Source organism: Ictalurus furcatus, chromosome 19, assembly GCF_023375685.1.
Source record: "Ictalurus furcatus strain D&B chromosome 19, Billie_1.0, whole genome shotgun sequence".
NCBI lineage: Eukaryota > Metazoa > Chordata > Actinopteri > Siluriformes > Ictaluridae > Ictalurus > Ictalurus furcatus.
Window position 1 is genome coordinate 21,112,643 of NC_071273.1, and position 15,000 is coordinate 21,127,642.

At 44.3% G+C, this 15,000-nt stretch overlaps 1 protein-coding gene across 1 annotated transcript in view; it reads right to left on the reverse strand.

The window, feature by feature from the left end:
• The window catches only part of exoc4 (exocyst complex component 4), a 164,116-nt gene that overhangs the window by 103,778 nt on the left and 45,338 nt on the right, over positions 1–15,000 (reverse strand). The window contains exons 8-9 of the mRNA XM_053650543.1: positions 14,489–14,634; positions 13,623–13,711 (exon numbers count right to left, since the gene is read on the reverse strand). Of these exons, the coding sequence (XP_053506518.1) occupies positions 13,623–13,711; positions 14,489–14,634 (235 nt within the window). The remainder of the gene's footprint in view (positions 1–13,622; positions 13,712–14,488; positions 14,635–15,000) is intronic.

Consider the following 15,000-nt stretch of genomic DNA (forward strand, 5'->3'; position numbering starts at 1 on the left):
CCTCTTCTGCTCAGCTGTATAAATGAGATTAATGCATGTCTGCCGAATGCCGCGAATGCATTCAGATTTACGCTGAGCTCAGAACTGGGAAGGCAGAATTATACGAGTCATTCTGTCAAAACCTCTGTCCGTTCAAGCTACGAAGTTGGAAATATACATTAAAAATAAATAAGAAGTGACGCTACTGTGAGCGGCCATTTTGACTGCTCGACTGTCAAGTCGAGGGGGTGTTTACTTTACGTTGATTTTTCCTAGCTGGATATCTAGATGGAAATCGAGAGTCAAACGCAGCTGTAAACCTGAAGTGGGTGTGGCCTAAACCGGAACGGGTTTGCTTTTCTTTTTTCCCCCCGCCCCACATGAGTTCATCAACGGTACCGACTAGAGATACGCGTTTTGGTTTTGTTTGTACCTAGATGTCTGCGCCACCAAATTTCATTGGGTCTGTTTCCCAACATCTAAACAAACTTAGATGAATGAAACTTAAATGAATTGAATCCATCCTGCCACAGCGCTCATTCATGTGAATGTACGTGGTCTCCTTCTGTCCGGCTTGTTATCAGGAGTCCAGCTTGGTCTCCTTTTGTCCAGCTTGACCGCATGGGTGACTTTTTTTTTATCCCCCCCCCCCCCAATGTCCTGTGGAATTACAGTCCCGATGCACACCTTCAATCCCAACTCAACGCTCTGGGATAATTTCTCACCAGCTTTCTTAAAAATAAAATCATAAACAAAAGGAATAGTCCACCTCCTAGTCTAACTAAATTTGTATTTAGTTACATCCTAACACACACACACACACACACACACACACACACACACACACACACACACGCAGTCCAAGGCCTCCAGATTTTTTTTTCCAGCATCTCCAGTGTGATGAACAACAGAGCTGGCACTTAAAAGGAAAAAGGCAATTTAGCGCATTCAGGCAACACACTCCACAACCCACAACCAGCTGCCAAGTCTTCTCAGTGCAGCATAAAGGTCAACAGGTGTGCACACACAAAACAGTGTGTGTGTGTGTGTGTGTGTGTGTGTGTGTGTGTGTAAGCAGTCAGTGCTTTGGGGCAGAAACCCGCTGCTCTAATAAGACCAGGCCAACTCAATAATTCATGGAGTCCCCACCGTCTGGTTCCAATTCTGCTGCCATGTCTTCATGTATGATTGGCTCCTAATGAGCTACGTCTATTATTCAAATGAATTGGAAGGGATAATATTCCAGCCGGCGCCAGCAGACAGCCAAGGCCAAGCAGGGAACAGGTTGACAATTGCTGCAGAATGATAAATAAATAAATACAAATTAATATGTAAATGCAGCCAATCGAGGTGAATGAATTATTGAGTGTGTAGCGCTGGACAATAATGCCAGCGCTTTGAAGATGACGGAAATCAAAGCTCCCGGTTATATCGCACCGGTGCAGTATACCATTTGTTAATCATTCTCGCACTAATAACAGAAAATATACTTGTCATTGTGCTTCGCAAGCCTTTGGATCGACCTCCAACAATATATTGGTAAAATTACAGCGTTATTTCCTTTCATTTTCTCCCCCAATCCGGTCACCCTCCAGCCGGCTCTCTGCTAGCTTACGGCGAACGCGTCTTTTCGAACTGCGGCCCGTTCTCCGTCGCAAAGCACTGTAACACGCTCGAAAAAAGGAAAGCGCTATCCGCCGTCTTCCACATACATGAGCTCTCACATGGACACGACTGGTTAGTGGAGAGCGAGTATGCCCCTCCCACCCAGACGTCACGGCCAATTTCTGCGACTCCTTATAAGTCTAGCAGTTTGTCGTATTACGTTGCGAGGCAAGTCGCGATCACAACGTGTAGCAATTAGGGCTGGGAATCAGTAAGGTAGCGTACCAATCTGATATGTTGAATTTGATCCTTTTTTTTTTTTTGGTTTCTTTTAATAACCTTTGTTGTAATTGTAACATGTTTGCAATGTCAAAAATGTTTTTTTTTGTTTTTTTTAAAAACCGAGCTGACAAGGTGAAGCGGAGACGATTGACCAATACAAAATACAAATAAAATAAAGTTTTACCCAGTGTCTGCATCACTCCCATGATTACTATCGCTCACCACGTCTTCGTTTGACTCGTTTCACAAAGCTAAATAAAAGCCTCCATTCCCAATCAAACACTTACTCCACTAAACACTTCTTTCTCTAATCAGCCACGGGCGCCCACTGCAGTTAAGCTGCTCTCAACAGCCCTCTGATTTGGTGTGTGTGTGTGTGTGTGTGTGAAGGTGGTCTATCTGTTTCACCCACCCAGCCATCTTCATCCTCCTCTCCCTCCATTCTTTCTCCCTCCAATCACCCCAACACAGATTAAAGGTAAACATGCCTGTGACAGCTGCAATGACAGCCTCGCTGCTGATTAAAATTAGCACAGGTTGGGGAAACACACACACACACACACACACACACACACACACATCCCTTTTCTTCAGTACTTGATTAGGTGTGTGCCCTCTGTCAAATAACAGCAAAGGCAACCCAACCTCCTATTTACATAGAGAACAGCACAAAAGACTGAACAAACTGCCCCCTTTCACACAGTGAATACGAAATAATGCGCTATTATTCCCATTTATCGGCACCCTGCATAAAAACGAGCAAAAATGTTGGTGTAAAATAAACACCATACACAAGTTATACACAACACTTACTACTTATTTTTTTTTTCCTTTAAAAAAATAAATAAAATAAATAAATATCATAAGAAATCCATTTTTAAAAAATAGTAGTAGTAGATCATCGATGCTTCGGGGCCGATGTTGTACCTGGTGGTTCCGGAGCTTGGTGAATTCCTCTAGGTACCTGGATTGTTCAGCCTCTGCGAGGAGGTTCGAATTTGCCCAGAGATAAAGCTTTTCAAACAAGAAGATGAGCCAAACACTTTAAAGAACGTTTTCCCAAAACAGATCGAAATTGTTTGCTATTTGGTTTCGCACCGCACCTAGCTAAACAAAACAAAACATGAAAAACGACGGGGGCTGAAGACGTTCTCGTACAAACTCCTTCCTTCATCGCTGAGAAATGTAACAAAGAAAAAAGTTATATAAACCTTTACAGAGCGTGTGCAGAGATCGCAAGGATTACACGAGCACGGAGAACACGCATCTGGGGCTCAATACATCCATCCATTCATCCATTTTCCATGCCGCTTATCCTACAGAGGGTCGCGGGGAGCCTGGAGCCGATCACAGGGGACTCAGGGCACAAGGAGCGGGACACCCTGGACAAGATGCCAACCCATCGCAGGGCACAATCTCACACGCTACGGACAATTTAGAAATGCCAATCAGCCTATAACGCATGTCTTTGGACTGGGGGAGGAAATGGGTTGCCTGGAGGAAACCCCAAAAGCACAGGGAGAACACAAACTCCGCACTCACAGGACGGACGCAGGATTCGAACCCCCAACCCCGGAGGTGTGCGCACCCCGTACTCAATATACGTTCAGTTCATTATAAAAACTGTACATTTAAAACATTTTGTGCGTCAGATCCAGAGCTTATGATCCCTTTCTGTTTGTTGGCATCTTCTTTAAGGGCAACGCACATGAAGGCATGTAGTGGGTGAGATTGGTCATGCGAAGAAATTTGTCATCGCTTATACTGCAATATCAAACTACATTTTTTCCACGTCCAAAGTTCCAGATTTGATAAGCATGTATTTGATCGCCGTCATTTCTGTCAAATTAGCATAGGCCAATCCTAAATCATGAAACATCATGACTTCGTCTGGGTTTTCTTCTCAATATATTAGATAATACCGCCTTATCCACTGTAGAAATGTGAAGCCGCCAGTGTCCCAATATGGCGTGGACATCTTGGAGCCCGAGTCTGCACAGTAGTGAGCGTGAAGTGGAGCTGCGTTTTCAAGGTCCCGCCCACACTCCCGAGAAATAAGGCGCAAGCACACGCCCCAGAACTTTTTCAACTCATTATGTCAGTGTGAAATAAACAGTTATAGAAATGTAGAAATTAAAGTTAAAGCTCCGGTCTCCTCTCGAAGATCCTGAAAAAAGCCCGCCTCAGTGACTACTTCGCTCAGAGAAGCTGTCAATCATGACATTGCATCAAAAAACTAACTAAAAAAACACCTAAAATGACAGAAACCATCTTTGGAAAAAATTGATTTGAAGTCTAATTTGATTGTTTAGTTTGTCTCACGTCCCATTAGATTACATGGAGAGGGCGGGGTTTATGACCTTTACTGAATCCAGCCACCTGGGGGCGATCGAAACATTTCGACTTGACTTTTCAGGACTTGTGCGGCACGCTTGGTATTAATATAATCCCAATATGCAATTTTTGTCCATATCATGCCATCCCATCACCTATACATCCAAGCAACACAGATCCCCTTGCTAAGAAAGCACCAAGACATCATCATTAAAGGAAGAGATGCTCCATCCAATCTGTAGCTGACACAACAGAACAACAGTCTTTTCCTCTGTATTTACACCACCCATCAATACGTGCTGTCGTGTCCGTGTGTTATAATCTCCTCAGTCCATTTCAGACGATCAGGTACTGTCATCATTTCAGCGCTCGGCTAATTCAATCTGCTCGCTGTGATGAGATCTTGCTCTGGATTCCGCTAGCGACAGTCGGCATCGATATGAAGAGAAGAAAAACAAACCCGACACAATCAGCGCCGTAATGTCGTCGAGGTGATCATCATCCACGGCAATAAAATTTACAGTCGAACAAACGGAGCGAGGAACATCGGACCGGGCCGCTCACCATCTGCATCACCGACGGCTCCACCGACAGCGCGAGGGTTCCGAATCAAGACGCACGTATGCCTCAACTTAATATTCCATTTTTATGGAAGAATAGCAATATGCAAATATCAGGTTTCTCAATTCCTAAAAGAGAAACCATTTGAAATTAATGTCCCCCCGCCTCACCTGAAATACACCTGGTTTATCATTTTCCCTCGGTTTCTCTCTGCAGGCTGAAAGTTACTCTCAGAACTATCTAGCTTACAATAATCAATAAAAGTCTTCAAAATTCTTTATAAAACATTTATAACGTGTGTGCACCACTACAGAGTGGACCAAACCCTTGTTTTGAGCATCATGTGAATTCATGTGATTGCAGATTATAGCCTAACGATTATGCCTGGGGAAAAAAAAAATTAACAAAGAAAGAAACATTTAAAGGTGCAGTGCGTAATTTTTAAAATTTTTCCTAGGTCTGTAATAATCTTAGAATAATTGGTGGGAGGGGGGAACTATTAGAAACTGTGATTCATTAAATAATAGAGAATAATAATATACCATTAATTAGGATCTGGCTAGTTTTGCATTTTTCTGGCCCTGAAATAAGCTCCACCCCCAGCTAGAGAAACACAGCAGCTACGTAATAGGAAACAAGAAGCATGTGTGTTCAAATGAAGGGGGAGTGGTTGGGTTTGGCATGTACACCTCACTGCAAAATGAAAAGTCCATGGGGTTGGAGGTAGACCTGATGCAGCTCCTCATAGACGGGGGCAAGGTTGGGTGGAGTCGAGCCAAAAGTCCAGGCGATGGAAGGTGTTTCATGTTATACAGCATTGTGTGGGTTCTTTTAAGACGAGTTGGATCAAGTGCAGCTCCGCCCCCTGGACTTTTGGTTCTGTAGCAAGGACTATCTCAGGCTTGGTTGAGGAAGCCTAGTCTTCCCTCCCCCCCATTGCAATTCCCGTTGCAGGCAGCAGAGGGCTTAATAAATTACAAACTGCTCCTCTAAAAAAAAAAAATTAAATCAAATGTCCAAAATGGTCAGCCAATAAACTAAGTCCTACTGAGCTGTTGAGAGCTGCATTAAAAAAATGTTTCAGTGAGCGAGTGTGTGTGTTTGTGTGTTTGTGTGTGTGTGGGTGGGTGGGTGAGTGTGTTGTCGAAGAGTGGGCACAATTATCAAAGTCAATCAGCAGTCATTGTATCCTGAGAAACCTTCACGAGCGTCTCTGCCACACCTCCTTTCCGAGGCAAACTGGTGACCCTTTCTTCTTTCATCATTTTCCGGGCTCGTCATTTGCCGGCGAAAAGCGTTGTGATTGTGTGTCATTTATGCCAACAATTACTGTCTAACAATGCTTTCTGTCCCGCTCTTCTCTTTATTCCACTTTCTCTCAGAAAGGCTTGATTGCACACTGTCTCTAGCCTTCGTCAACAGATAGAGGAGGCTGGGAAACATCAATGCACCAATCCCGAGGCCAACTGTTGGAAGATGCGGATCAATCAAATCTCAAACAAAGGGTAGAATGAGAAAGAGAGAGAAAGAGAGAGGGAACGAGTTTAAGGCCTCGCTGCAGGAGCTCCAGCACTACCAAGTATTATGGAGCAGCTGCAGGAGCAAAACCCACACCAAGAGACTGAAATAAACCGCAAACAAAGCTGGTATTTTCAATCTAATTAACTCGTAAATAAAGAACAGATCGCCCCCGGTGGTACACAGATGCATAAATACAGGATCCAAGAGCCAACAATGCACTCTCCCTTCGCTCACAAATCATCTCTAGTGAATCAAGACACATCACAATTAGCCACACAGACAGTGTCTACGTTTACATGGACAGCAGTAATATAATCATTCACCTTATTCTGAATAAGACGTATAATATTGTGATTAAGGTGTTTACATGAGTCGCTTTTAGAATACTCCTTTCGTGTTCCTGTTTTACGTGTTATAGAACGTAGATCGATTAACGGCACGCATCACTACGTCACCGCGCCACGCCGTCCCATCCAGAATTTCACGTATCGACATAGAGTTGGTCTTCGTTATGGAACCGTGTACAGTTCTGGGTGTTTTTATTTTTAATTTTATGAAAGCTTCAAGTGCGGTTAATTATTTGTCGCGCTGTACGTGTAAATAGACAACTGCTTGAATCCGTGGGCTGCGTCCCAAACCGTGTTCTTGCCTACTATATAGTAGCTGAGATACATGTATTTCTCCTACTATATAGCAGGTAAGTACGCGGTTTGGGACGCAGCCATGCTCTCTTGTTTGGCGTCAAACGGTTGAGCGCTGCCGTGTGTGTACGTGTCCTGTCGCAAAATGCGGTGAAAACTCCCACACGACGTTAATAGTGTGATTAAGGTGTGTACATGTCTGTAATACACGTCGATAATGCGACTAAAACAGGAATACTCCACACGCCTTAATTCCATCTGTGTTTACTTCGAGTGTGACTTTAGTCAGATTAAGGTCATCAATAATCACTGTTTACATGCTAGATTCTTAATCAGAGTATCGTCTTAATCAGGTTAATATCGGATTACTGTTGTCCATGTAAACGTACTGAGTAATGATTTAAGGGCACGTGAACCTACCCCTCCTTACAGACTGTTATCTTTACAATCTTTACACCCTGTAACAATCCAGAACATCAAAGGTAGCTTCCGTGTGGTACACCAGCTAAACCTTAGCATCCACAGACTCCGGGGCTAGAACTTAAAGGACCAAGCACAGACTGCCTCTTCAGGACTAGTCGGACCGCTCCACTTGACAAGTGCCATCACTACACTCTACACTATGGACAACAAGGTCATCAGGTTGCTACGTGTAAGACTGAGCAGGTTAGTCAGACGATTGGTGAGAAGCCTACTGCGCCACCAAGCGGTCACAATTGTCTCAAAGTTTCACTACCGAGACAAATTAAACAGAAAAGCGTTCATCCAGAGATCATGAGTTTGCCTTCCGAGTCTGGGAGTCCTTGTTTAAATGGTTCTCCTGTCAATCACAGCGACACTTGCGATTGCAAGCATCGGCCAGCTCGTGAACGCGGAAAAAGGGGGCTAGCGCATTCCTCAGCCCCACAGAAATAGTGGTACGTCATGGAGGTAAGCGGAATCCTGTGAATTGAGAAGTTAGCATCAGTTTGTCTCTACTGCTTGCGATATGTGCCATTTCTGTTAAAACTGCTGACCCACAATACAATAAATATTGACAAAGATAGAAAGCGAGCAAGGATGGAGGGAGGGAGTGAACTCAGGGCCGTACGTTTTTAACTCCACACGGCCGTTTAATTCTCATGCAATTATTGACTTTTCTGCAGACAAAGTTCAATTTCATTTCAGGCACCAATTATTTATATAATAAATCATAATAGTGAGGTTAGCGCAAGTCAGGTATTGATCGACTTGTTCCCAGCTGATCTGCCTTTTTTCCCCCTTTTATCATGCACAATGTGAAAATGATCAAGCGCTCTATACCAGCTACTGTATGCTTCTTTTATAGTCTGTAGGGAGGGACTGAGTATCTAGCCACATTGTATAGAGCTCATAAGACAGATATTTATTATACGAAGAAAATGAATGACTAGGGCAAATCAATATTCGCTTTACAATATGCACAATAAACACATTTGGAACCAATCACGGAAAAAATGCCCTTTGATCTCTCTCAGTTAAATCAGATTTTCACTATCCATCAGTTACACAATATTCTCATTACCAGCCCATATACACTGATCTGCCATAACATTAAAACCACCTGACTAATATTGTCTAGGTCCTCCTTGTGCCAACAAAACGGCTCTGACCCGTCGAGGCACGGACTCCACAAGACCTCTGAGGGTGTGCTGTGGTATCTGGCACCAAGACGTTAGCAGCAGATCCTTTAAGTCCTGTAAGTTGCGAAGTGGGGCCTTCATGGATCGGACTTGTTTGTTCAGAACATCCCACAGACGCTGGATCAGATTGAGATCTGGGGAATTTGGAGACCGAGTCAACACCTTGAACTCTTTGTCATGTTCCTCAAACTGTTCCTGAACAGTTTCTGCAGTGTGACAGGGGGCATTATCCTGCTGAAAGAGGCCACTGACATTAGAGAACGCCGTTGACATGAAGGCGTGCAATAATGTTTAGGTAGGTGGTACGTGTCAAAGTAACATCCATATGAATGTCAAGGGTTCCCAGCGCTTTCGGTGGTAGACAGGGCTCAGCATGGGCTCTCTGCAGCTACACAGCCTCATACACGGCAAGCTGTGATGCACTGTGTGTTCTGACTCTTTTCTATCAGAGCCAGCGTTAACTTTTTCAGCACTCTGTGCTACAGTAGCCTTTCTGTGGGATCGGACCAGACACCCAACAAGACCCGCAGTTTTGGAGACGCTCTGACCCAGTCGTCCAGCCATCACAATCTGTCCCTTGTCAGAGTCGCTCAGATTCTTACCCTTGCCCATTTTTCCTGCTTCCAACACGCCATATTCGAGACCTGACTGTTCACTTGCTGCCTAATAAATATACCCCACCCCTCGACAGGTGCCACTGCAACAGGATAATAAATCTCATTCACGACACCGTTCCGTGGTATTAATCTAATGGCCGATCAGACTAAGGCCACGATTCAAGGAAATCCCACCTAATTAACACAACCTGATGAACAAAGTCTAACTGTTGTGGGTCCTTCACTGCTGACCTTCACAACACACCAGGAAATGTTCAGAAAAATATTCCCTAATATGCTCAAGCATTCCCCACGACCCTGAAGCACAAGCGGTAAAGAAAAGTGATCGAAAGATGGGATTCTCAAGCATTTCCATCACCATGAAAAAAATGTCTACAGACAGTCACTCCCCATGCTCTCCCTAATCTCTCTATTACATTTTACATCTCACACACACACACACTTTTCCGCCGGTGAGACACTTTTCCATTTGCACCTCTCTTGCTCCACTGTGCTTCACAAGACTGACAGAAAACATCGCTTGCTCTCCTGCGGACCATTCTCTCGACCCGCCAAACACAATCTCCCTTCTCTCCGGGGAACGGAACTATTATGCATAAACAAGATCGTTAATACGGAGTTCTTGCCCTGCTTTGTTGTGTTTAACGCTCTCTATAGCTTGAAGCGTGAACTTAATTTATAACCAGCATTTGGAGGAAACCAGGAAATGTCCGTGTTCTGTGACTAACCCGGTTCTGTACCACAGCACCTCTTTATACCGCAGCACCGCTGAGTTCTGGATTCTGATTGATCTGCTCCTTTCAGTCGATGTTTCATGTCGTGTTTATTACATACGAGGAGCACAGAGGCTTCACGACTCTTGCCCTCCAGCACACTCCACCTCTCCGTTACGAGCAGCGCCCCCTTCCTCTCATGAGCTTCGTGGGGAGAAATGAGAAGCAGAAAGCAGACCGCCGTCACATCCGATCGTTTCTCCTCCATCATCCTGCGTGCTTCAAACCCGAGCGTCACGTCTGGAGTACGGCGTAGGATACGCGGAGAGGAACAGAGATACAGATGTGCACACATGTTGAGCGGTAATGAACCCTTCGGATTGAAGTTGCGGATTAATTGAACTGTATAAGTCATGCTCGAGCTGAGAAGATGGTAATTAAGCTTCAGAGGCTGGTGTGTGTTTTTATAATAACTACCACAGCGGTGCCTTCACATAGTCCCGGGGGGATAAAGAGCGAGAGAGCGAGAAAAAGACGGAGAGAGAAGAATAGAGGAGGAGAGAGTGACATGACACACACACACACACACACACCCCCCATTTCGCCCAGATAGGAACTGATTAAATCCTGCATTATTCATGATGTTGATCTCAAGATGTGTAGATTTTTTTTCCCAGTCATAGGAGCTGATGCGCCACATACAACATATCAATTACAACGTGTAACAAAGGCGCAGGAGTAACACACCGTTCTACAAAATAATCCATCCTGGGATGATGTTATAAGGCCTGACATGAATATAGGGCGTACATCAGCATTATCTGGAGTTAGTCCACTTATACAACAGCCATCTCCTAATGATCACAACGTTTAACTTATTAACGAACAACACGTCACACATTTTAACGGTTGACTTCAAACCCCAGCACCTCCAAGCTGCCACGCTTGGGCCCTTGAGCAAGGCCCTTAACCCTCAACTGCTCAGTCGTATAAAACTGTACATATTGCTTTGCTGTTCTTTTTGAGTGGTAGCCCAATTTCAAGCCATTAATCCAGTCCTAATATATTCTCACAAATAGATATATATTTGATTCATATTTCATTTAAAAATGAAAGACGGGCAGGGTTACAAGTTTTCCATCCATTTATTCTCACTGTGAGCCTCTAAATGTAAACTTCAGCATTTACGTAATCAGCAATGTTCCCGCAACCGTGCTGCTTTCCCGCGGTCCTCATGTTTCCACGTAATAATTTCTCTCTCTTCAAGCAGAAGTATGCACACCTGCTTTTTTCCATGTTGAACGTCATTGGCTGTTTGCTCCAAATGTCTGGTTTTAACACACACACACACACACACACACACACACACGTGCACGCTGAGTAAACCTCGATTCAGGGTTAAATCCTGGGTTGAGTCGAACGAAACCTGTTAACTTTAACCCTAAATCTTACTCCGCAACTCCGAGTTCGTTCGACTCGCTTCGTGAAACAGGCCTCCGGGACTAGGATTATAAATTTTTCTGGAAAACAGCAGCACGTTTTCGTGGAGCGTCTGACGTACAAGTCAACGAACGTCGCGCCTCTGTTTGTCCCGCAAGTGTCGTATCAGACCGCCTGTATTAAAGTAAAAAACACTGGCTTCTTCAGTCTTTCTCCCCCTAACGCACAGCTCTACTCTGAACACATGAGACGTCCGTTTTGAACTTGAAACAGCAACAATAAATGTGTACTTATCTGAAGAGTCGCCTTTAAACACCAACATTAAGTCATCGACTTTTTGACTTTTTCACTAAGCTGTTCAGAAAGGGCAAGTCTTTGACAACTCTCCCTCTTTCTCTCTCTCTCGCGCGTCTAGAATGTCGTTTGTCGAGAAAGCACACGCGGCCGTTCAGTCAGCTCGGCTCTTCCGCTGCGAGCTTAATTAAAGCCAGTGTGAAATGTTTCTCCACCGGTCTCGATTCATATTTCTAATCTACGTCTTCAGAAACCCTTGAATGGCTCTTATGAACGGCAGAACCAAAACAATGACTTTCCACACATCTTCCCTACAGCTCTCGCTAAACTTACTTCACTTTTTAAATGATTCCAGTCCTTCAATCTTCTTTCCCTCTATTCACCCCTCAGACTGAGGCCCGGCACTCGCTTTTGTGACGGGCTAAATGAAACAGGGAAATCTCATCTCCTTTATATAACGCTCCGAGGCACTCGACCGTCCAAATATTTTTTCATACTTTAAAAAAAAAAAAGAAAACGCCAAAGGGGGAAGAAGTGCAGAGTGCAGAGACTATTTGTTGTCTTGTATTAATCGTGGCGTTTCGCTTGCTGATTTCAAGGCGTGGTCGTGACTGACACAAACTAGCAAACACGATTTTGGGGAAATATTACTGCACTGCTCTAAAGCACTACATAAATCTAAAAAAAATAAATAAATAAAATAATAATAATAAATACTTCATACAGCGGCACTCGCCACATACCACAGCGCTATCGAATTCTCAAATCTGATTGGTCAGAAGTTGTTCCGCGGCTCTGACGGCGTCACAGGAGGACGCGATTAAAAACTGTGTATAACTGTTGATATGGTGAGGTTTTCTGTAAGGAGATGTTTATGTAACATTTAGGGAAGGAGTCTCCAGCGTCAGCACGTTGTAACACTCAGAGGTAAAGCTCTAACCTTAAGTTAGAGGAACGCACACTTTGCAATTTCTTTGCATTAAATTTAAGAGAGAGAGAGTTATCTTTGAGTGAGATTTGCAGTGTTGTGCATTCTGAGATGCTTTTCTGCTCACCACGGCTGTAAAGAGTGTTTATTTGAGTTACTGAAGCCTTTCCTCGATAATAAGACAGGCTGGTGAGGGAACGTCTGTCTGTGAGAATAAGAACCACCCTTTTTTGTGGATCTTCCACAACATTACAAGTATCTATAAACAGATTAAAAAGTACGACGCGTCCTCGTTTAATAAGTTAAAAATTTTACTCGTTAGCAAATTTGCTGCGGCGTAAGAGGAAAAAAACGTCCATAAGGGACGTGCTGCTGTGGGAAAATAATCATCTTTGGTGTGTTAAGAGTAACGCCGCTTTGTTTTCCTATAAAGCAACCAAATGATTTAGAGAGAAGAAAACTTTTGGTTGAGAAAAATTGTTTAAAAATAATAAAAAGTCGTTATTTACTGAGAAACGTCTGTCTTTAACTCCTCACTCTCACTCTCTCAGGTTTCTTCCCCCCCCAAACACCTCTCTCGCTCATCATTTCTCACAGCTTGGGACTCGGTGGAATTGGGTGCGGCCGGGGGGTGGGGGGGAGTGGGGGGGGGGGGGCTGGGGAATGGAGAGAAAAAAAAAAAAGTGCTGTCAAGCACCACTGATTGAAACTGCAAGGTCATCCTGACGTGTGTGAGCGAGAGAGAGAGAGAGACTGAGGAGTTGAGACACTCTCTGGGGTGTCTGTCTCGCCCCTGCGCATGTGTGTAAAAATGGAAAGTGTCAATGAAGAACCACGAGGAATAGAAGACACAAGCAGTACGTTGCAGATACATACCAGAGGGCAGCTTTTTCACCTTGAGACCTTCATAGACTTTCTCTCCTCCTCTCAGTCACCACCATGCCCCTCCCTCCCTCCCTCCTCTTTCTCCACCCCCCCAACCGCCCCTCCCTCCCTCCCTCCTCTTTCTCCACCCCCCCATCCCTCCATTCACCCTCGGCACTCACCTTGTAGCTCTCCGCTCTTGCTGTAAAGTTCTCGCCGTTGTTCTCGCAGGTACGCGCTCATGCTTATGGCGTGGGAAGACGACTCAAACCTGCAGAAAGAGATCCGTGCCTCAGTGCCGCCTTCACATCGCGCTCCATACAGATGAAACCAACAAGGCATGTGTATTTGTAACAAATCGTGTGCGTGTACGTGATAAGATATTAAAAATCTTCAGTAAGCGCTTTAATCCTGGTTAGGAATCTATCCCAGGAAACAGGTGCGAGATTCAGGAACACAGCCTGAATTCGACGCCAATCTACACACACACACACACACATATACTCTTGGTCACATCTAGCGGGCAATTTAGCATAGCCAATCAACTTACTGGCATGTTTTTGTGTGGTGGGAGGAAACCGGAGAACCTGGAGGAAACCCACAGACAGTCAAATCTTTATTTCTTCCATTTCTAAATGATAGCGTTCAATAAACACTCAGTCATATAATTTCACCTGTTTCCAGATCTATAAAAGATCAACGCTTTCTAATAACTAAGACTTAAAGTAAACATGTGTTGACTTCTTTAAGCCATTAGACACCGTAACGAAATGTTAGTAGAGCTCGTTAATGGGGATGCAAACTTTGAAGCGCTTCCCTGACGGCGATTCAAACGAAATGATTCGACCCCCAATGCAAATCAGGTTTATTGTCAAAATGTCCAGACGTTCAGCTGCTTGCAATGAACAGATCAAGCAAAAGCAATTGAAATAGTTGGACACAACAAGTGGTTTCCCTAAATTCAACACAAAATGCAACTTATAATGACTTCTCCAGTCTCAAAATTATCCGAAAGGTCACTATGCTCGAGTGTGTGAACTGTGCTTACTTGAAGAGAGACTGTTTGGGTCGAAGTGGTTTCTTCTTGGCGAAAAAGGCTCCGAAGTCTCCGCCGGTGCTCGCGTAGGAGAGCTGGGCCGTGGGTTCGGCTGCACTGCGCGTGTTCTTTACGTCCAGGTAGTCCATCAGCAGAACCTGCCGGAAATACACGCACCAATTAAAGATCACATGACGAGGGATTCAGGTTCTAGCGGTTTCCTCCTCAAGCAGATTTCGTGTGCAGTGAAATCATGTCGAGGAGTGTTAATCGGAAAGCAGGATGATCTTCATGACCCGGATCAGTCGTATTGAATGATTCACTTTGGTTAAAAGCGCAAACCCCGAGACATAAACGTCAAAAAAAAAAGAAAAAGTCTTCAACAAAAAAGTACAAGTTCGCCAATTTCGAAGTGCTCCATAATTTAGTGGCCCAAATGGCGTGGTCTATTTGCAACCCCGCACGCAGGGAAAAGACTGACACGGCACATGAAAATACATCTGACTCTTAATGGCATGATTAAA